At 34.1% G+C, this 24,153-nt stretch overlaps 2 protein-coding genes across 7 annotated transcripts in view; one reads left to right on the forward strand and one right to left on the reverse strand.

Annotated features, from left to right (window-relative positions):
* The window catches only part of LOC126735604 (protein PFC0760c-like), a 92,374-nt gene extending 88,038 nt beyond the window's left edge, over positions 1 to 4,336 (forward strand). For all 3 annotated transcript variants that reach the window (XM_050439657.1, XM_050439655.1, XM_050439656.1), the window contains one exon: positions 3,972 to 4,336. In XM_050439657.1, the coding sequence (XP_050295614.1) occupies positions 3,972 to 4,115 (144 nt within the window). In that variant the 3' untranslated portion in view covers positions 4,116 to 4,336. The remainder of the gene's footprint in view (positions 1 to 3,971) is intronic.
* Positions 1 to 24,153, reverse strand: part of LOC126735603 (WD repeat-containing protein 81) — a 295,976-nt gene that overhangs the window by 62,204 nt on the left and 209,619 nt on the right. The gene's annotated exons all lie outside the window — the stretch shown is intronic.

The raw sequence follows: 24,153 nt of genomic DNA on the forward strand, positions 1-24,153 counted from the left end.
CGATATCGGAAATCTGCAGTTTGAGAACAAAATTTCTTGGTCAATTGGAAGACTTTAAAGACAAATTTCATAAAACTTCTTTCATAAAAACCTCGCTTGAAGCTTTTTTACTGTTGATGTAGTCCTGCAGTAGATTAGGTACTTTGCCAACCCAAATCCATTTGTTGACATTAGGGCCTCTACAGATGAACCCTTAATTCCACCTTAACGTATTATATATCTAAGTTTTACCTGAAAACAGAAAAGCCCAGGAGTGGATGATATCCCAAGGAACTTATAAAATATAGCAGTAAATCATTAGTAAAAAAATTAAATCAATTGTTCAATAAACCACATCCAGCTTACTAGCAGATGCACTGAGAACTACAGAGAATTAACATTCCTGGGAATCATAATAAAATTTCGGCAGTATTTTTTTTAAACGCATGCTCGGATATTCCACAGAAAATAAAGGATTCCCAAAGAACAGATCGACGATTGATGTCTTGTAGATTTGTAATGCAGTGGCAGCCCGAGGCTGTTATGCACAAAGGTCTCTTAATAGAGCCGTCGTGTCCCACCGAGGGTTACCAGAGGCCAATAGCCTTACCAAAAAACCAATGAGGCTCTCTGGTTTGAAGGACTTAAAGTCGCTCGGTACACTGTAGGTATTACCCAAGAATTAGAACCGCGCATGAGTGCTGGGCACTCCCCTATACGGTGATCTACAGTTTCGTCCTCCTCAGAACATGACACCAGCATTGCGGGTTGTCCGTAATACCGATAGTGTGGAGATGGCGCCTTCAATACCAGTAGCAGAGACCCGCCTGTCTTTTTAAGTGCAGTAGAGTTCTGGTGAGACAGGCTAGAGGGTCTGTCTATGTGTGCTTTAGCCTGTCTAATGCCAGATGCTTCCATTCATCTTCGGAGGATCCCCTTATTTAGCAATGTAGGCCCACTGGAGCGCTGCCACTCCTCCCTGCCTGCGATGTGGGTGACAAAACCCTTGCAATCCACAGTCTCAGAAGCCATATAATCTCCAGGAAGGAGAAAGAAAGATTTGCCAGATATTTTGCTTACTTCTCGCTATTTATTTTAGGTTTGGTATGTTCGCTAAGTTTTTTTTAAACCTGAGACCGCAGGACGGTTTCCTGATAGAGTGCAACCCACCTAATGTACTTTATTGTTTCATAATCTACATTCTGGTTGTGACCCGTAGCGTCAAGAATTGTCTGATAAAAATATTTTAAATTTATTTATTTTGTGAAGAAAAATTCTTGAATTTACACTCGACTTATGCAAAATTGTAGGAGGTATTAATCCTAGGGGACGCCAGCTATTTTTTCTATGAATGATTTATGATGTTTTAATATAGAAGTATGTTCCCTAAATCCTCATTTAACAAATGTGGATGCCTGTGATATTGCCGATGCGACGTACTGACTTTTTTAGAAATCTCCCTGTTAGACTGCCTATCAGAAGGAGAGGGCACTTCTGTACGCCTGTGATCAGATTTTTGCGTAACGAGTCTCACCAGCCCATAGTTCATCAAGGACATTTAGCCTATCCTCATTGCCTCGAATTGCTCCACCAGGTGCAATGGCGGAAGATTTATCAGAGCCCATTATGCTGACACATGCAAGGCGGCTGAACTCTAACCAGTTGAGCTTGGCTTTTTGCTTTCGCTCTACATGGCCACTAAAAGTTCCGTATATGAAAAGAGATTTGAAAATAGATGACTAGTGATCCTAGAATCTTAGGGGACAGACTTCTTAATTCTAATGTCTGCGTTATCGTACCAGGAGAGTTTGACATCTAGTCTGACTCCCAAAAATCGAACTGTCCTGGAGTATTGCAACTGCACTCCACAAAACACAGCTTGGTGGTGTGCCAAATTTACCTTTCCTCTCGTAAATATTAGGAGCTCTGCGTTTTTGGGGTTCATCCTCAGACCTTTTGTCCACTATAGCCAGACCCCACATCATAGGGCCTTCATTGTGGCAGCGTCCTTTCGCGGGCAAAGATAACCACGTTGTTAGGAGCCTGTATATATAGGCCGGCCCTGTTTAAGTATTCGAAAAAGCTGTCGACCACTAGGCACCACAAGGTTGGCGATCATAGTCCTCCCTACGGACAACCCCTAGCCGCCAATTTTTGACAACCTCGCTGTTAAATAGGGCAGATACATAACGCTGCGAAAGTATGATCTCTATCCATCTCACCAAATAGCGTTCTGAGCCATGGCATTTGAGTGCTCTGGCTCCTTCAATGTGTCCCTTATATCTAGAAACGCACCCAGGCAGGCCTTACCGTTAGAGCATCCTTTCTCACAAGGTGGTGCCTGTGGATTTGCCTACCTGGTAGGTGTATTATTGCACGTGCAGTGGTCTTTTCACAAAGATGCTTTCTTTTAGATATTGGTCAATCAGCCTCTCGATTGTCTTTAGCAGAAAACTGGTAAGGCTGATTGGTCGGTACTACGATTTGGGGCGTGTGTAGTCGCTTTTTTCTGGTTTCGGGATAAAAACAACTTTTACCTCACACCATATTTTGGGGCGTAGCCCTGAGCAATGAAAGTGTCGATTGGAAGTTAGTACATAATATTATAACCCATTTTGTACAAGGCATGAATATAACCCATCCATGTCCGAAGATTTGAAGGGAAGGGAATGATTTTATTGCCCACCTCAACCTCTCGCAGGTGATTATCCTTCTAACAGTCTCGTATTCGATGCAAATCGGGCTCCGAGAACTGCGAGGAGGATCGTGAAACGAGTTGGAGCCTGGAAAGTGAGTGCGTAGCATGACTTCTAAGGCCTCCTTCCCATTGGTTGTAAAGTCACCATCTGGAAGTGACAGCGTTGCGAAGTGATGCCTGATTTATCTGCTGACTAATGACTTGTTTATTCTAAGACAGGTTAAAGAGATTTCTATTAAGTCGAGCTTGCCTGCGTATACGTGTTTTATTAACCTAACGAGGCGCTGGATAGAATACAGTTGTCTGATATTCTTATTATATTAGAAACAATTTTAGACATAAAGCAGAAACCTAAATACAGGTAACACAACAAGAATAAAAGTAGACCATCAAACATTAACAGGAATAAGACGGTATAAGACTCAATGCATGCCAGTTTCTTTTTAACCATGTAATGGATAAAGTTATACATAAAGTGACAGTTATGATCAAAGGATACAGACTGAATAACAATAGAATTACCATGGTATGTTATATAGATAATGCAAGAATCCTAACAGTAACGGAAGCTGATTGATAATACAAACCATCAAAAAAAAGCTGAACCGATAAAGTGGTAATACGCAATAAGCCAATAGAACAAATAATGATCTGCCGTTACCTAAGGGTGGGCACATCAATCCGATAAACGACATCAGTCAGACTAATACAACCTTCGCAAGTAAACATATCTTTTGGTATACCTTAAAGGAAAAGAAGACGAAGGTGTTTCAGGTCGAATTTTATACACGACTTGCCAATTTATTATTAACATTAAAATGCATAATACAAACTTATAGGAAAACCTTTACGTTAAGAGAGACTGAGAAAATGGGATCCATCACACGTTTCGGTCTTCTCTACGTTCAATCTGGGTGACACTCTATCGCGTAGAGAATTAGGACAAACGCTATCGTTTTCCTTTTTAATTTGTGACCTACATTTATTAGTATTGCAAGTGAATACAACTGTCTTCCGCATACAAGATCTGACTTGGCAAGACGTGTATATCAAACTCTACAGACTTTCACGCTAAACTTATTTTATTTTTTAAATTAAGTGCTTCTTGCAAGTCTTATTTTGTATATGAACATCGTGTAGACTTTCTAATATACTTAATCTTACTAGTTTCATATTAACGTTAACAATCTAAATTTTCAGGATTATTTCTCTTGAAATTATTAATTTAGATATTGAAATACATAAAATACTTTTTAAAACGAATAGCGATTCTGACATTGTTTATCTCTTTTAGGTACGAATAGATACCAAAGACAACCACGATAAGACCACAGAATTTATGTGGAAAAGAAGCCCACAAATCGCATCTATAGTCTCCGATAAACTGGCGTCCGTTGCTAGATCAATGCTGAAACCGCCACCACAGCCCAGGCCCTAAATTTTCTACAAAAACAAAATCGAAATGATACTCAATAAGTTAGGCTTAGTATAAGAAAACTTTTTTTTATAGTCTGGTGTGTGTATAAAATAGTGTTTTACAAAAGTTGGTGTTTTAGATTATAGTCGTGCGATTAGATTATAGTACAATACTTGGGATAAAATTGAATGTTGGATATTTAATGTAAGTTATTTATTATAATATATTTATTTATTTATTAAGACACATTTTTTCTCTAAAAACCTTTATTCAGTACAGTAACATGGGAAAACATTGGCCCATTTTTTTTCTATTATTTGGCTTATAATAAAAGACTTGTTAAACTCTATGGTATGTAATTTTTATTTATGCATCATAATGGATGTTCCCATAGATTTTGTACTTCAGTCTGCATGTATAATAAATAGTTTATCAAAAAAAAAATTTTTTTTCAAGTGGGCCAATGTTACCTTAAAATGGGGAAACTTTGTCCCGTGTATGTTAATTAGGTCTTGGGTTAATGCTACACTAAAACGTAGGGGGTTAAATTGATTTTAGGTAAATAAAAGCTTAAGAAAAAATACTGGCGGTTTTTCAAATAGATAACAAACAGAAAAAATGCAAAATTGACAATAAAAAATTTATTTTAGTGAAATTAATTGGAAATAATCAACACATTTGTTATAATAAGGGACAAAATATCAAAAACACTTTATCCTAATGCTTTGCAAAAATATCCTACATCTATACTAAAAATTACACTTATTTGTCAATAAAATTATCAATTTCTGAAACTTAGTACTGATGTTTCTTAGATACCATTTTTGGATCGTTAATTTTCATAATGACGTCTTCCCAACTGTACAAAAATTCGTCCTTTTTTTCTGGCCACCTCCAAAATTTAATTCCTTTTTCCATACAATATACTCGTATACAAAGTCCTTCTTCTGAAATCTTAATAATTTTTCCAGGATATTGGTTGGCATTAAACGTTACCAACACAAAATCGCCTATGTTTAAATTAGCACGACTTGGCCTCTCAATATCATGATTTTGAACAACCTCATTATTCTCGTCTTTAATCAAATCAGAAAATGAATCGCTTAGATTATCAGATTTTAAATCATTTTCATTTAAAGAGGTCTGAGAAGAGACAAATCCTTGGGAATACTTGAAAACCAGATTTTGACTCTTTCCACTTGGTTACAATATTTCGCCAAGTTCTTTTTAGTGGGGCAAAAAATGCCACATCCAATGGTTGGGTGAGGTGAGTTGTGTTTGGCGGCAAATATACGAATCTTATATTATTCTGCTCACATAGTTCAATAACCCTTTCGCTAATATGCCACGAGAGGTTGTCACCTAATAAAAGAACAGGCCCATATTCGTTTCTCACTTCCGGAAGAAAATGATATTCAAACCAATCTTCAAATGTAGGTCCGTCAAACCACCCACTCTTGGAACGACTTCTTGGGGGGCCATTTTTTGTCCGAGTAGTCCAGAGATGCTCGGCCTTGTATACAACATAAAGAGCAAGGCATTTTCCTTCTGCATTGCCACAAAACATATCAGAAGTGGCATTTTTGCTATTATTGCATATTTTTTTCAACATACTTAGCCCCTCTTTTACAAATGCCTTTTGTTTCCTGGGTCGTCACTAAGATTGGTCTCATCGTAATTCCATATTCGAGAGGGTGGAATGTTTTCTAAAGCAACTGCCAAGTTTTCTATGTAGTCATTCAATGTCGCTTCAGAAACTTCTGTTCGAACTCTCTTTATATTGGAACTAATTCGTTGGGCTAAGTTTTTATGACGCAGCAAGTAAGATTTTGTTCACTCACATCCAGGCAGATTATCTTTGAACAATGAAATATGGGATCCTTTTTTGTCTAAGTAAGCTGTAACAGCCATCCAAAAGTCCATTGCAACTACAGGAAAACCGAAATCTACTAACTTGATAAGATGTTCAAAAGCAGCAAAAACATTGGCCCGCGGGCCAATGTTTTCCTCTAAATATGGGCCAAAGTTACCCTAAATCATATTATCCAGGACAACAACAAAAGGAGAGTTAATAATATAACTAAAAAATATGTTACGCTCTATTTTATAGTCAACTATAACGCCAATATACTTACCGAGATACTAGAACTTTTCGACTGAAAAACACGCGGTCGCCGTCGCGCGGCTGTTAATGAAAGTTAAAAAACGCCCTCTATTGACTGCAGTTTACACGATAGAGTTATTTACTTTTTTGGCACTATTTTCAAAATAATCTTTTTTCTTAATGTGGGCCAAAGTTGTCCGCAAAGGGTTAATGTTTTCCCATTTAACGGTACAAATAAATGTCGAATCTCTGCAAGAAAAGTAAGGCCATTCAAAATTTTGCATGTCAGTTTCTAGTCAGCATTTACAATTGAGTTCTGTTTGCAACTGAAACAAGGATGGTATGCACTTTGGTCAGCTGTGCTGCTACTGCTAAAATACTCATCTCGCAGGTTAACTTCGCCACTATTACAAAATGAGAATATGAGACTAATAATAAAAATAGACTGATTCCTTGTGCTAAAAATATTTTAAATGTCGTGTCAAATTTTAAGACATCTTTTTGCCTCCAAGAATGCAAAAATTGTCGCATCAAAGCTTAAGAACCATCTATTGAAAGGGTCCAGGAGAGAAGAAATGGTTTGTAGTGGATTCAAAACGATGGAGCAGAAGTCTTGGAGAGGAATTGGGTATGCACCATAAAACTCTGACGAGAATTTGGCAAAAATATGGAGACAAATGCTTTAAATATTCCAAAACTCAGAAGATGATTCCTGAACACAAGTGGCGAACAACTGCATTTTGTGAAACCATGATGGAAAAGGCAAATAAGAATGAAAATTTCTTAAATAATATTTTGTTTTCAGATGAGTCCTCTTTTTTATTACATTCCATTCCAATATGGTAAACACAATCTTTCCATTGTGCGTTAATGGTCTCAGGAAAACGAGCACAGAAGCTTTCAGTTACTCAGTACCCTCAAAAGTTGAATGTTTGGGCTAAAATTTTGGGCGACCATATTATTGGGCCATTTTCCATTGATGGTACTTCGAAGGCCGAAAAATACCTTGAGTTGCTACAAAACCAAGTTCTTCCTGCTGTTCAACTCCTCCCTAATATAGACCATGGGATCAATCTATTTTCAACAAGATGGCTATCGTGCTCATAATGCGGTTAGAGTAAAGAACTTTTAACAAATACTTTTCCTAACCGCCTTATTACTGAATCATTAAAAAAATAGTTATAGTTAATCAATATCGCCTAATATTTTTTTAAAATTTCGCCGCAAGAGATACAGTCCCACCAACGTCAGACGCTTACTAAAATAAAATTTAAAATAACCGAGCTCGCACCTCGAACACCAGCGTACTGTCGCGACAGCGGCCTTGTAACATCTCGCCTGTTAGAAACTTTATATATCTAGTGATGCATTCTCCAATCTGTATATACTCATATGGAAAATATTTTATTAGCCCTTTTTACTTATCAACATAATGGCGGTTCACTTTTTCATACGCATTTTTTTGCACCGCTGCACCAGTTTCGTTACCTAACCCTTCTGCATAGAAGCTTACGGCCTGAGAGTTGAACCAGTTGACAACGCACTTCTCGAGTTTCTCTTCGGTTTCAAAACGTTGTCCACCGAGTAACTGTTTTAAATGCTTAAAAGTCGCTGGGTGCGAGGTCAGGTCTCTATGGAGGGTGTTTAAAGATATCTTAACAAAAATTTTGGATTTGGCAGCAGTAGGAGGATGCGCGTTATCGTGGAAGAGGATTACGTCAATTGCTGGTTTCCCGCGTCTCTTGTTTTGGAGCGCACGTCTCAGCAATATAATAAGTAAGAACTATGCTAAAAATGTAACTGGCAACGCTACGAGCCCTGTCTCAGTGAAGTTGGCCCAACTATCTAAACTAGGATTTTTTATGAAATTTGACATATTAGCGAAAACGTATTAAAAACTAAAAGGTATTTCTGATAACATATGATCTTTTTATTTAATATTAGCTTAAAATACTACATGTTTTATAACTGAGGCAAAATATCTTACAAAAATTCAAAAAATCTGTCGATTAATAAAAATCAACAAAACCAAATAGCAGCAAATTACCACTGCGTTACATCGCCTTTTTGACTAATTACTGCTTTGATACGTCTTAACATAGTGTCAACTAATGTTTGACAGTCATCTGGTGTAAAACTGTTCCAAATTTCTTGGAGACGGGTTCGCAATTCTGGAACGGTTCTTGCGGGATTCGATCTGAGCTTCTTCTTCATGATATGCCACAAGGTTTCAATCGGCGATAGATCTGGACTACTCGACGTCCACTTTAAAACTGGAATTATATTTTCTAACATCCAATCTTTTACTTTTTTAGCCGTATGGCAAGCGGCACCATCTTGTTGGAAGATACATTCGATATTGTTTAAACGCATTTGTTTAATTTGGGGTATTAGGTTATTTTCAAGCACATTAATGTACTTATCAGCAGTAAGTTTCCCACTCCACTTGCTGACATCGATCCCCAGATCATAACAGAAGCCGGAAACTTAACTTTTTTCTTAAGACAGTCATTCTGAAACACTTCTTCTTTAGTTCTTATGACACGACTTCTACTATCACCAACGGATACTTCAAATCTGGCTTCATCACTCCAAATAATCGAGTTCATTGGTTCGAAGACCATAATTTGTGTTCTTTAGCCCACGCTAGCCGTTTTTCTTCTGAATTTTTATCAGTAGGGGTTTCTCTTTTGCCTAAAAATACTGAAACTTGAAAACGAATAATAAAAAAAATAATTTAAGCCTACCTTGTAAGTTTTAAATCCCAGTTTTTGGGCGGCTCTGTGACAGGTTGCTCTTGAAAACTTTTTTGTTGTTGCCTGATTCCACAATAATTTCAATTCGTTGTAATTAGCACGCCGATTTCCCTTGATAATCCGTTTTAAGGCTCTTAAGTTGGTGTTGGAATAACGCGGTCGACTTCCAGTTCTGGGTTTTTGAGCAAGAGATCCCGTTGTTTTGTATAATTTAATAATATTTCGAACTGTATACCTCGATTTGTTAATACTGTCATCGATTTGGGAAGCATTTTGACCTTTTAAATGCAAGTGAATGATCACTTTTCTTATTTCGTCAGAGACAGCCTTACCACGAGCCATTTTTAATTGTTAACAACAACACTAATGCATTGAAAGTTGATTTAAACGTCAAAATTAGCTTCTTAGCAACGCAATTTATTTTATACAGCCTACTTTTATTTATCGAAGCGCATAAACAGACCATTCAACTAAGTTATTTCCATCACGTATTTTGCGATAGAAAAAGCATTTTGCAAAGAAAAAAATATCGAAATTAAAACGCTTTAAAAATAGCTGCGTCGGTTTTGTTATCTTTCCATAAACATTTCAAGAAACCAAAAATATTATATTTGAAATAAAATTTTAGTTATCCCTTAAATAAATTCTAAAAAATCATGTTTTGGGGCGTTGGGCCAACTTCACTGAGACAGGGCTCGTATATAAATTACTGATTTTAAATTACTCAGGTCTGAAAAGTCTAGACTAGATTCAGTTTATATTACGTAACAGAAAACTGCAATGATCTAATAACTGTTTGAGACTGATACGTTCGATATAAATCACATCCCGTAATTTTTTTTTGTTGGCTTTGAGCTGAGCATTTTTAACCAACAAGTTTGAAGCGGAACAACGTCTATAATTTTGTATAAACTAAACACGACATTCACAAATGACCATGCCGATGGTCGTACGGGACTTGAACCAAGAAAATTGGTTCAGATTTCAACTGTGCCAGTTTTACTTTTTTAATTTTTTTGTAATTAAGAATTTTGTAGTTTTGGAAAAATTATTTAATTTTAATGAAATTATGCATAAAAAATTAGCAAAAAGTAAATTGTTTATATAGTTATTCTCCCACATGAATAACTTCTTCATCTGCAACTACAATTGACTATTTCTGTACAAATTTTGATGACGTTTTATGCACAGTACTCCCATCTGGTATTTCCGACCATGAAGCTATTCTTGCTAAAATGCCATATAATACTGTATTATCTTCATGTCATTATATGGGAAGAATTTTCAGTAGGAGAAATGTCAATGCTTTTTCTGCTGCTACAGCTTCGGTAAATTGGAATGCACTTGAAACGGCTTTTAACCCACTTACTTTATTTTTTTTAAGTTCTGTGTGATAAGATCAATCAGTGCTTTCCTAAAATGAGGCTTAAAACTAAGAAACGAAAACCATTGGTTACAAGAGGCCTTAGAATTTCAGCTAAAAACCTCTGTTTTTTGACTAAATTGTGCAAATATACCACAAATGAAAATATTCTTGTATATCATCAGAAATACCGTAGTCTGTACAAAAAGACAATTAAAGCAGCAAAATCTAATTATTATAGGGATCGCTTAAATATGTCATCAAATAGGCAAAGAGATTGTTGGTCGATTATTAATGATTTTAGACATTGCCATAGAAAAGTATCTGAACCGGAGTTAAGACCTGACATTTTAAACGACTATTATTGTGATATACCTAATATCTTGCTCAAGGGCATTCGTAGTAACATTGATCCCTTACACTATCTTCAACAAGTGTCGGTTGAGCATTCATTTTTCTTCCATCCTGTCAAACTTACCGAAGTAAAAATCGAAATCAAACGCCTAAAAAACCATAAATCATCTGGAGCTGATGGGATATCTTCGAGGTTGTTACTCTTATTGCCTGATTCAGCCTTAAATGCTTTAGTTTTTGCCATAAACAATTCTTTACATATTGGCATTTTTCCTTCATGTTTAAAAGAGGCAGTGGTTATCCCTCTTCATAAGGGTGGAGATTTGGAACAGCCTTGTAATTTTCGTCCCATTTCTATTTTGTCTACCCTCTCTAAGATAGTTGAAAAACTTAAAAGCAGAATTTTGTCCTTTTTACATCATAATGGCATTTTGTCTGCAAATCAGTTTGGATTTCAAGCCGGTAAAGGGACTCATGATGCTGTTTTTAGCTTTTTGGAGAGCGTCTATGTGTCCTTGAATTCTGGAGAGTCATCGGCGGCAGTGTTTTGTGATCTATCCAAAGCATTTGACTGTGTGGATCATGGAATACTGTTATCTAAGCTCGATAAATATGGTTTTAGGGGCGTAGCGTTGCGATGGCTTGAGTCCTATTTATCAAATCATACTCAGGATGTTACAGTGTCTGGGCGTTTGTCTGCTTCTAGATTCCTAAAATGCGGTGTTCCCCAGGGTTCAGTGTTGGGACCACTGTTATTTTTACTGTATGTGGATGACTTGAGTTCATTGAAACTGCAGGGCCAGGTGGTTCAGTTTGCTGATGATACCACCATACTATGGAGCCATAAAAATTCTGATTATATTAAGACTTGTATCCTTGAAGACCTTCAGATTTTATCAGGGTGGTGTGCTTCCAACAGGCTCGTGTTTAATGTAAGAAAGACGTCTATTATGGGGTTTAAGTGCGATCTTCAGGGTCTGATGTTTGACGGAAATTCCCTCTTGTAGAATAAAGAGTGCTGCAAGGTCCTAGGAATTACCATTGATGGTCGCCTTCGGTTTGAAGATTATATTTTACATTTAGCTGGGAAATTATCTTCTGGATGTTTTGCAGTAAGAATGGCAAAACAAGAGTTGGAAGGGGTGGTTGCACGTTCAGTGTACTTTTCACTTATTGAATCTCATATTCGGTATGGCTTGCCTTTTTGGGGTTTAACCAATAAGGGGCTACTTAACATTGTCTTTGTTATTCAAAAAAAAGCAGTTAGTTACCTGTGCTCTGCTAAGTTAAGAGATTTTTAATTTCTGAAAAAATCCTAACTCTTTTTTCACTCTTAGAAACAGCTGCTCTTATTCATAAAATTCCCAAACTACCCTCTGACACTGACCATTTGAATCGTCGTGTAAATGATGTTCCCCTACCTATTCCTACGTATTTCCTTACCAAAAACTCATTAATTTACATAAGTAAAAAAATTTACAATCATGTTCCTCTATGTATTAGACATATATCGGATGTTAAGAAATTTAAAAGAGAATTAAAGTCGCTTTTATTGGCTAAGGCAGATTATAACCTGGATGACTTTTTTAATGATAGGTTTTAACCTTGGACATGTTGGAAAGTTTTTTTTTTTTTTTCTTCTCTAGTTTTGTCAACAAGTTTATCTTTATCTAGTAATTGATTGTTTTATTTAGTTATCTTTAATTCAAGTATGTTCAAAAAGTTTTGTCTTCATGTGTTTAATTTCGTTCATTGTTTTGTCAATTTTTGAAATTGTATTTTTGTTTTGTTATTTTAGCTTGTAGGATGCTTGTACAGAAGATTATTCTTACGTAATATAGCACATTTTCTTTCTTTCTTTCTTTCTTTCTAACATAAAAAAAAATTCCTTTTCTTGTAACAAAGTGTTTCTTCCTTATTTTCGTGTAAAAAAACGTACCAAAGACACCCATAATGTATTATTTACTGTTTTGGTACTTTTTAGATTTCGGTCCACATTAAAAACAATATGAAATATAGGCATTTTATTTAAAATCAGGTCTAAAGAAAATTTATTTATCAGATAAATAACAAAAACAAAATTCTTTGATTAAAGAATTTTTTTATTCCTACATATGAATTTTTTTAGTTTTTTGGGATGGGTTCGGTTGGTATAAATTGTTTTGAGTTAGGATGTCGAGCACATGCGCTCAATATTTACGAGCCCTCTATATATTTTTTCATATGAATAGAATCTCAAAATGTTAGAAAATATGGAGGCTACGAACCTCTGCATAAGGGCATGATTTTTTTTCAGCGCTGGGTATTAGCTTGTGTACAAATAGTGAAACCCATTCACTATTATAATGTAAAAACACTGCTATCAATTTGGCAGATAGATTTAAATGTCTTTCGTGTTTTCTCTTTTTATATAGGATATGCTTTTTAGATGTGCTTGTTTCTTAGTACTTACATTGAGCTTTAGCGTAATATTTATGTTTATTATAGAAAATATGCACAATTTGGCAACTGCGAGATTATAAGTCAAAAGTTTGACACAATTGATTGAGTTTTTTTTGACATAATTTAAACGGAGTAAAAATTATTTTTTAGCGTCCTATGTGAATAATCCGCAAATTTTTTTTCTCTTAATCTATTCTTTTCAAAGTACTCTTTCTGCTCAAATTTTAAAATATTGCAAAATCGGAGATACCTAAAGTCGACAAGACCCGTTATATCGTTATCTTTAATTCACTGCTTTCTTGAATTATTTTTACACCTGTTGCACCGAATTTGTTTGGAATTTATAATATTCTTGATATATAAAAATACGTTTTTAATTACTGCATTTAATGCCATCATAAATCATAAGAAATCGAGTAATGACACAAAATAAATGACACAAGTCAAAATAGAGAGTCATTCTGGAAGGTCCTCGGAGGGAGTTATGTATGATATGGAGTCTAAATTGTACTTTTAAATCTATACAGGGGGTTTCGGGAGGAAAGGGAAATCTTTTGGGGACTATATTTAAAAGGTCAAAATAAGACGAATTAACCCATGTTTTAATCCGACTCTTAAGCGTTTCTGAAATAATCGGCTCTAAAGTGTTTTTTGTATATTTTTGGAATAATTACGGTCTCTGTATTTCTAACTCACATTGCAGGTATGTCCTCATTGTTTGTTAATACCTATTTTAATTGATTAGTAGTTTTGACAAGCATGGTTGTCAGTTTGATCCTGAGGGTTTCAATCAGAAAAGAACAAAGTTTCCATTACATAATGCCTCACACATTCACCCATAGGTAGTATGCTGACGTGATATTCGTGTATGGTTTCTGTAATGGTAGCGCATTACGTGCTGTTGATGAATACCGACGTAGTTTTCCAAATGGAAGAATTCCTAATCGAAAAGTTTTTCAGACAGTTTTTGCAAATGCTAGAGAAACAAGAATGTTTCCAAAAGAATTAATTCTGAGCGAGAGGCGAGACTAAATGTGGAAAATGAAGAAAATGTTCTGGATATCGCTGAAGAGAACCCGGGTGTTAGTACGAGGCGGATTACAAAATAACTTCGATTAGCATCATATGTGGACGTTTGGAAGACACTTAGGAAAAGCGATTTTAAGCCTTTCCATATTTAACCGGTTCAACATCTTCAAGAGGGTGATTATGGCTTAAGGGTTTTATTTTGCAAATCGATTTAACAAAATCATTGCCTACATAAATACATTTTATTTAGCGATAAGGCTCATTTTACCCGCAATGGAATTAATAACTGACACAATGAGCATCGGTGGTCAGATGAAAATCCTCATGCCACGTTTGAACGAAACTTTCAACATCGATTTAGTGTTATGATGACCGTTTAATACACATGTTGGATGATGTTCCACTAATTATTCGACACCGAATATATTTACACACGATGAAGCCCCGCCTCATTTTAGTCGCAGACTGCGTAATTTCTTAGACAATGGTTTTCCTGATCGTTGGATTGGTAGAGGAGGACCTCAAGTTTGGCCACCGAGGTCCGAGGTCACCAGACTTAAATCCACTGGATTATTGCCTCTGGGGTCGGATGAAAGCTCTAGTGTACGAAATACCAGTAGAAACCGTAGAACGACTCCACAATCAAATTTTAAATGCTTCAAATATTATTAAAAACAATCCTCAAGCAATTAAACGTGCAACACGAGCGCTTAACAAGCGTGCTGCAGCTTGCCTTAAAGTTAGTGAAGTATTTTCGAAAACATTTTAAATTAGTGCAATTTTGTTCTTTTACTAGTACTTGTATTGCTTTTAAAATAAAAATCTTACTTTAGTACCGATTACTTCAGAAACGGTTGAGAATCGGTTAAAAGATATGTGTTAATTTATCTTATTTTGACCTTCTGAACATGTTCCCTAAATATTTCCCTTTTCTCCCGAAAGACCCTGTATAACAGCAAAAAAAAAATAAGTTTATGTGTTCTGAGAACTTTGCTTGAAGTTTTGATTTAACTTTGCCACCTAATGAAAAATATAATTTTTTTTATTTTTACTCCTGGACAATGTACTTTTGGGGAGGTGCGTATTTTTGTAATAAAAGTCCTTCGTATGGAAATATTTCCTTGTTTTTCTCAAACGTGACAAATAAATAATATCAATCGAATAAATAATTGTGATTTAAAATCTTTCAAATAACTTATAAATATACAAATAAACAAGATAAATAAATATTGGTACAGTTGTTAAAACAAGTCTAAACTAATAATACTTTTAATATTGACTTAAAATTAGAATACGATTAACAAAAGATGTTAACATACATAATTTAAAAATCTATAGTAAAGCTACAATTAAAAATTTATAGTCAATCGTACGTGACGTATTTATATAAACATGCTAAACTTCAAATAATTGTGGGCAAAAATTCATTCTTAAATCAAATCTCTCGAAACGATATAGGAATATCATAAAATAACAGGTCCCAGAGTTACAATGTTATTGAATAAAAAGATAATGGATTTAGTACTTTTAACGCTATTCACATACATAATTTGGAATGCTAAAATAATATCAATCTGATTTTTGCAACACTTTTCAATTAAATATGAAATGAAAACATTCTTACATCTACAGTGAGGACAAATTCTGTCTTTTAACTTTTAAACCGCTATGTATATTTTGATAAAATATAAAAGGCTGTTTTACTATACAGGGTCTCCTAAAAGTAATGGGATATGAAACGACAGTAGATTCCAATTACAGTCAAGATAATGCACCTAAAATTTTTTAAAACTGAGATATATGCACAGGGTGTTAAAAAAAACAGCGTATTGTATTGGTCAAAATAATACTTTTTTCCTAGTTACAGCCCTCGCAAATTCTTGAAGAAAATCAATTATTTGGAGCACTGGCTACAGTTATGTGTCAAATCTTTTGAAAATTTGCCGTTTTTTTGAGGGCTCTTGTCATTTTTCAGGAAGGATTCTGGGGGGATTACCATTATGATCGCCTATATGTTTCTAAAAAATCTAAAATTATCGATTCTTATATTTGAGGAGCAGACTTGCAAAATGCATTTTGTCCAAATTTTCCATATTTGAGATAGAGATGGCGTTGCATTCCTATGATGAAATACCAACTTTTTATGAACATTTAGACAGTCAAACTGCACTAAGTCCCCGTGTTATTAGGTGGTAAATTTCGCCCAGACAAACAAACTGATTTAAGTCCAGTCACGTTGTACTTTCAAAGCGCATTTTGTCCGTAAACTTGGACAAAACGCATTTCGATGGAGATTTTGTTCATTTTAGCGATCCGCGTGTTAGAGCTCGGTGTTGTTTACAAGCTTTTTATAAAACTAGATTAAAAGTATTGTTTTCGAAAAAAATGGAAGGGTTAGAAGGGGAACATATTGTTGGTGATAGTGTTGATAGGGGCAGTAGGAAAAGAAAAAGAAATATAATAAGCCGTGAGAGAAAAAAGCAAATAAGGTAATTTATAAGGTTAGGTTTTATAAATTAAGTTAATATTTTTTATTTAATCTCTAAGGTATTCAAATTTGGATATCAATCTCGACAATTTTGACGTAGTTTGTGATCATAAAAATGCTAATTTTGATTACCAAGAATTATCAAAACAAGCTCTGCTAGAGATTCGCCAAATGTTTTTTGAGCACCCTGACAACATTAAGCAGGATAACTTACTTGCTAGCAACATGGATATTAAGGAGCCACAAAGAAAACGAAATCGAAAAGAAAATGGAAAGCCGCATAATTTTTCCGTTAATTATTTCGTAAGTTTGGTCATCTAATATGTATTTTAAAATATAACTAAGTTCAAATTCCTTTTAGGTGTTTCTTAAAGGTACTAAGAAACAAATGTGTCAGAAACTCTTTCGGGCTCTGTTCAGCGTTTCCCAAAGGCGAATAAACACAATTTCTAAAAAAATTAAAATTGGTTCAACCTTTAGTGAAAAAAGAGGAGGAGATAGAAAGTCTCACAAGTTTGCAAATAAATTTAATGAGGTAAAAAAATTTATAAGCAATCTTAAAGGCAAAGAAAGCCACTACGGCCGTGCCAAATCAAGAAGAATTTACTTATCTGCCGAATACAGTATTGCCAAACTTTGGAAAATCTATAATCAAATTTGTCGGCTGATAAAAAAGTAAATTATAAATACTTTAGTAGAGTTTTCAATAATCACTTTAATATAGGCTTTGGTAGCCCCGCTACGGATGTATGTAATTTTTGTGTTCGAACTGCAACACAAATCTGTAATGCCAGAAATATTATTGACAAAAGCGAACTGCAGACCAAACTAAAAGTTCATAAGGTTAGAGCATCTCAGTTCCACAACATAATGAAGGAAGAACTACCTAGCTCAGTGTCTTTTTGTTTTGGTTTGCAGCAAGTGCAGGTTCTTCCAAAAGTTCCCATACAAGATGCTTTTTATGCACAGCAACTTTCAATTTACTTTTTTTGCATTACAGCCATTAATTGTAAAAACCCAGTTTTTTATTCATGGATGGAACACCAAGCTGGTAGAGGGGCCACAGAAATTTCATCAGCAGTACTTGATTTTATAAAAAGAACTAATTTTGCCCTTAACGTAGACACTCTTCGGCTCTTTTCTGATGGATGCGGGGGGCAGAATAAAAACAGCTTTATCATCCACATGCTTATGTTATGGCTGCACAGCTTTGCTCCAGAAACAATTAAGAAGATAGAGGTTATCTTCCCAGTCCAAGGACACTCTTACCTTCCAGCAGACAGAATTTTTGGGAGGGTGGAAAAGATCCTTAAGCGACACGCGGTCATAAAAACACCTGAAAAATATTGTGAACTTTACAAACAAGTAGGAGAAATTAGACAACTTGGAACGAATTGGTCATTGGTTAATATCAAAAAAGCTTCAGTCTCTTTAAAGAAAGTAATAGGAATTAGCTTAAGTAAGAGAATAATCATTAAAGGAGGTACGGTCTCAAAAGTGGTGGTAAAATCTGAATCTTTATATCAGACGGATGATCCAGCAAAAAAATTCCAAACTTTGCTAAAACCCAAAAGGCGCTTGGATCAAATCGTTCTTTCTGAAGGACGGCTTGGACATGAAATAAAACAGAAAAAACTTGATAGTTTAAAAAAATTACTTGTTACGTTATCTGGTGACCAATGGTACGACACAGACCCTGAGTTAAGATGGATGGCTGAAATATTTGAAAATCTTGCTGTAAGCCATAATGAAGATCAAGAGTACGAAGATGGTGAAGAAGCTTGCGAATGCGCTGAAACTGATGAAAATAACTTCATTTAAAATTTAAAAAAAAACAAGAGATATTGTTTTTTTGTTTTGTTGACATGTCTAATAATTTTGTTTTGTTTCATGTTTATGTTTGAATAGAATACTTTTTCATTTAAGACAGTTTATTCATTTTGTAAAATTATAATTTTCATAATTTTAGACATTCAAATTGCATTTTGTCCACCAATTTTTTGTATTTTTTCAAGCTGTTTTTTCACTTTCTTGTACAGAAACTCGTAATCGAGGTCCATACACTCAATACCATTATATGATGACATAATTTTTTTTTCTTTCATTTAGTTTTTGTATAGTAGTTTTTTGCGTTTTCTGAAAATTGGTAAAAATTGACAAAATGCAATTTGCAAGTCTGCTCCTCATTTTTCCGATAGAATTAATTTGATTTTACAAAAATGTAAGCAGTTACGGCCAGTTTTTTCTTAATTTGATAGTTCGATTTTAATCGATAGTTAATTAAGCTTGAAGGCATTGTGGTGCTATCTGACTAGAAGACCCAATATTGGTATCCACTTTTTCTAAAGCTCTTAGTTTCAGAACCAAAGCCTAAAAATCTGCCAAATTATATCCTTTAGAAACACTTAACTTTAATCAACCTGTAAACTTATTACCTTAATGCTGTTAGTGATTTCTCACAGAGTTCAAATGCTGGTTCGTTTAAAATTGCAGCATAAACCTTTCTAAAAACTTCATTTCAAAATCGCTCTCAACCGATTCTAGATATTTTTACGTCTTTAAGAAACTACGAGAAACCTCTTGGATCTTTTAATACCCTCAAAAAACGCCTTCGCAAAGCATCATTTCTCCTCTTAAATGAAATAACCTAAAGAGTAAATATTTTCTTGATAATCATCTTAAAATTAAAAACTTCTTATATGTTTAACAATTTTCTCTACAAATATAGAGGTGAGCAATTTATAATTATATATGAAAAACCAATTTACAATCCGCAATAAAACTTCTTTAAACATTTATCATGGAGAAATTTATTACAACATATGAAATATCCTAGCAGAATTAAAGAATAAAGCAAAATAACCTTTTTCTTTAACAAACAAATACCCAAAAAATATTTATTTTAAATTAAGCATGTAAGGCAGCCTTGACTTGTACTTGTTGCAACTGCATTTGTAATTTTTGTAGGGCCTCTATATGTGTGTCCTGCTTTTTTTTCAATGTCCCAACCCAACCCAACCCAACCCAGACCTTAGCGAGAAGGATTAGTCATAGTACAAGACAGGCTTCCACTTCAGCAGCGATTTTTGCTGTTACTGGTATTGAAACCATTAGAAAGGCTACAGGTTGGACGGCTAATTCTGGAACAAACTTTGGCATCATTTATTGCTGACACACCAAAATATGGCGATTGAGCTTAACATGTCTCATACAAATGTTGCAGGTTTACGAGATACAGGGTATTTAAAGTTGGAATTTTAATTTGAAATTTCCTAATAATTTTGTGATTTTAAGCAGTAATTGAATTTAATAGTAGTTAACAGTAGTTTAACAGTAGTTGAATCTAAACTCGAAAATTGGCGACCTTATGTGTTTTGACATGAAAATTACGAATCAGTTTTTAAGTTATTTGCATTTTAGTTATTACATTGGCTTAATAGGAATTTATTTTTTTAAATTACTACTATGCTGGGTAACAACAGTAAAGACAACAAATAACAATCAGTAACAATATTAAAAGAAAACTTCAAAGTAAATGCTCAAAATGCCAGCCTTCCACTTCAATACACTTTGTAAAGCGTCTCCTTAAATTGATCTTTGAATATTAAATAACGTTTGTCGATTATTTTGATAATATTATCAGCTTCTTGAATTTTCTGTCGTAATTCTTCGATGAAATTAATTGTATCTTTGTAAACCATGCCCTTCATGTGTAATTATATTGAGAGGTCTAGAGTGTTTAAGTCTAGACTTCTAGGTGGCCAAACACAGTCACTGCCACGCCCAATCCACCGGTGAGGAAATTGTTCATTCAGGTATCACCCTACTGGCAGAGAAAAAAGTGGCGGCGCCTTGCATAAACCACATGTTCCGCCTTATGGCTAGTGGTACATCTTCTAGTAGTTCGAGGAAGTTTAAATAGAAGAGCCTGTTCAGATTAGGAGGAAGTACAAAAAGGCCTATAAAAAACCAGATATCACACCACACCAAATATTTACCTTGAATTCATGCTGAAAATGTTTGTTGTTCCTTTAGAGCATGTGGATTTTCACAGTCCCAAAAATGATTGATTTTCCAATTAAAAACACCTCGTCTAGTAAACGTCGCCTCATCGGTGAAAAGAAGATCATTAAGAAATTCCTGGTTTTCGGATTGTTATTCTTGCATAAATTGAGCAAACTGTAGTTGAACTGGTAAATCTTAAGGTAGCAAATTTTGGATAGGAGTATATTGATATGGACGGAGATTATCTTTCTTTAAAATTCTCCAGATAGACGATTGGCTTATTCCTGTTGCCGTACTTAACCGACGAGATCTGGATCTTCCGAAATACAAGCTAAAAGCTCTTCTTCATCATCGACGTTGATATTTTTTGGAGCACCATTTAAGGTTTTAGGACGAAAACACCCTGTTTCGCCTAGGCGGGTATAAATACTTCTGAACAGTTTGTGATTGGGTTATCTTCGATTTGCGTATAATTCTAAATACCTTTCGGCTCACAAAGTCCACTATAATTTGACTGATCAAAAACGCAAATCATATCACGCATTTCACTGTTGGAATATTCATTATGACGTGGCATTTTCTTATTTTAGAATTTTTACTACAAATAATACACTCTTACTTAGTGACAGTAAAATTGTCATATATTTACAATTGTGTAATATAGGTATATAGGTAAAATTAAATATTTCCTTTTTTCTTGGACTTTCTAAGTCCAATTACATTGTTTTCCAAACCTTTTGGGCGTCCCCGTTTTCGAATTTTCGATGGCATTTTTATTTTTTGCAGGTTCACGGTCGTTTCTTGGATTTGTTTTTCGTTACTCTCGTGTTGCAAAGATTGAATGGCACCATTAAACAAAAATCAACAAGATCAAGATCAAGAAATCAACAAGAAGATCAAGAAACGAAGATCAACAAGACAATAGGTTCCATCAATAAAGATTATTTCAGGGTATGCGTTTATATAGTTTTTCATACGATCATCTTGAAAATAAATGCCTTAAAAATGTCGTTTTTGTCTACTAAAATTTCGATGTCCGTACAACCATGAATATTTTTTAAAATTCTAACACATTCTTCAAGATTTTTCTTTTGAGGTTTTGATCTATTATTTAAATTGGTCAGATCTTTTAAGGTTAGTCTACAGCCCGTTTCTTGTGTTATTTGATTCAAAATAATTTTTTTATTTGCTCCTGCGTTTAAAGCATGTTGCGTATTAACTTTAATATTTTCGGGCAAATTTAACCTTTGTTTTGCAAGAGAATTAAAATATGCTTTTGACGACGTATGATTGTGGTCATCTTTAATTTCTTGTATAAAAAGAAATTGTTTACAGCTACTTACTTTTATGAAAATACTTGCTGGGCACTGCTGTTTGTAAGTGCTAAATTTCCGTAAGGAATTTTCATTTTTACTCTTAAATGGTCTGCCTCCTCTAACACATGCTAGGCGAATATAATAGTATTTCAGCGATAAGTTGATGGTTCACTATAGTATTAGGATTTCGAATTTTTTGTTTTTCAATTGTTCTGCTATCGCGGAACCAATACTCATTATTAGTAGTTTGTTTATAGTTATTTAAAGCACTTTCAAATTCCTCAAATGAAGAAAACTCATCATTCACTTTCATTTTGCTCTTCACTATTTTACAAGATACTATACTTTTATTAACAGTTAGCAATTAATTACCTATATTAGTTAAGAGCCCTGACTACCTATCACCATATTGAAAAATATAAATTGCAAATTGCGGCGGAGATATTTAATGGAATTTAATAAAATTTGGTATGTACTTAAAGAAGCCAATAAGGAGTGGTGCTAAGTCATTTTTTGTTTAAATATATAAAAAAAAAAATTGCAAAAAATTGAAAATTATAATAAAATTTAAAAAATAATCACTTTCCACCATTCTGCATAAGATTAATATTAATGTTTCCCAATATGCAATTTTTGATTTTTGCCATGTATGCGATACCATAACGATATTATCAAAAATTTATCATTTCGGGCAAAATTAGAGGAAAGCGCTACTAAAATTGATACTTTGGCAGCGCTGTCGAGATCGGGCCGCGTGCCCGTCGGCAAACAGTAGGTGGATTTACCTATAATTTTTTTTCCGGATTTCTGAAGGAATTTTATTTGGAGTCGGTAAATTAGTGTTAAGCGTAAAATTACTGTTGTGCTCTGTGCTGTCATTGTTTATATTTTTAGTCTAAATTAGTCCGAGTGTTTTATAAAAAGATGGGTCGTGCCGTAAAGACTATGAAGGAGAGTAATAGAAAAAAGTTATGTTTATCTACACGTCGTAAAAATCGACGACTTGCTAACCATTATTATTTTGAATTAGGTACAGTAGTTTATATAACCTGATGTGTAAAATATTTTTTAGTAAACATTATTTTAGGATGTAAACGATAGATTATAGTAGATTTTAAAAAATTATTAATTCTTTTAATTATTATTAGAAATATTGTATACAAATTTGCCAAAAAAAGCAAATAAGAAATTAGCTTTTTTTATGCGATTTTTTACTTTATTATTGTTTTACGATGGAGGGTAATAAAAAGCTTAGCAAAATAGCAGTCAATGGTTTAATATATTATAGTATTATTATTATTAGTAATAGTATTATTTTATAGATAAAAAATTATTTAAGGAATAGTACAGGGTGTCAGTTAAAAGCAACTACATGGTAATTTCGGAACCGGTAAGAGGTACGATTTTGGTTAAATATGGCAAAAAGTTTCGCGACTTAAAGCTTTATAAAATACTGTATCAAAATTAAAAATATCTACATTCTACATCAGGGGATATCAAAATATCGAACAAAAGCTGAAGATTATGTTTTTCTAAAATGTCAAATATTAGTGCAATTTTTCAAATGATTTGATTAAAATTTGGTAGGTAATTGTGTTTTATTGACTACAGCCAATCAAGTATGGCGTAATTCATTTTTTTCTAGCTCTTCTAGTTTTGTGACAAACATAGCCATCACCTTTGTTATTTCTTATGGTCGCCATATTGGATTTTTACTAATTTTAAAATTGTCATTTTAATTTTCTCTTCAATAATGCACTAATAAAGGAGTAAACACCGTCCATAATTACAACTTGTTATAATGTTGTAATTATAGACGGTGGCCTAAATTAAGATTCTATACCGTTCTTATGGGAAGTAGAAACTATCCGAACTGCCCGTTTCTACCCGAACTGCTTAGTCGATATGCAAGTTTAAAACATTAAAAAAGATTATAGAGTTAATATTAAAATTATAGTTTTTATACAATTATAGGACTATAGGTACCGATTATTGACTTTAAAAATATTTAATAATTATTTTAATTACAAATATTTTAGTAAAAAAGGCCAGAACAAAGAGTTTTTGTCTGAAAATATGCTAAGCTTGGAGGATCATATCATGACAGAATGGTAAAACAAAATAACATTTGAATTTACTACATACATATTTTTATGTTATATTTTTTGCCTTGAAAATGTTGAAGGTTCTTCAAATGACGCA

The sequence above is a fragment of the Anthonomus grandis genome, chromosome 4 (assembly GCF_022605725.1).
Source record: "Anthonomus grandis grandis chromosome 4, icAntGran1.3, whole genome shotgun sequence".
Taxonomy (NCBI): domain Eukaryota; kingdom Metazoa; phylum Arthropoda; class Insecta; order Coleoptera; family Curculionidae; genus Anthonomus; species Anthonomus grandis.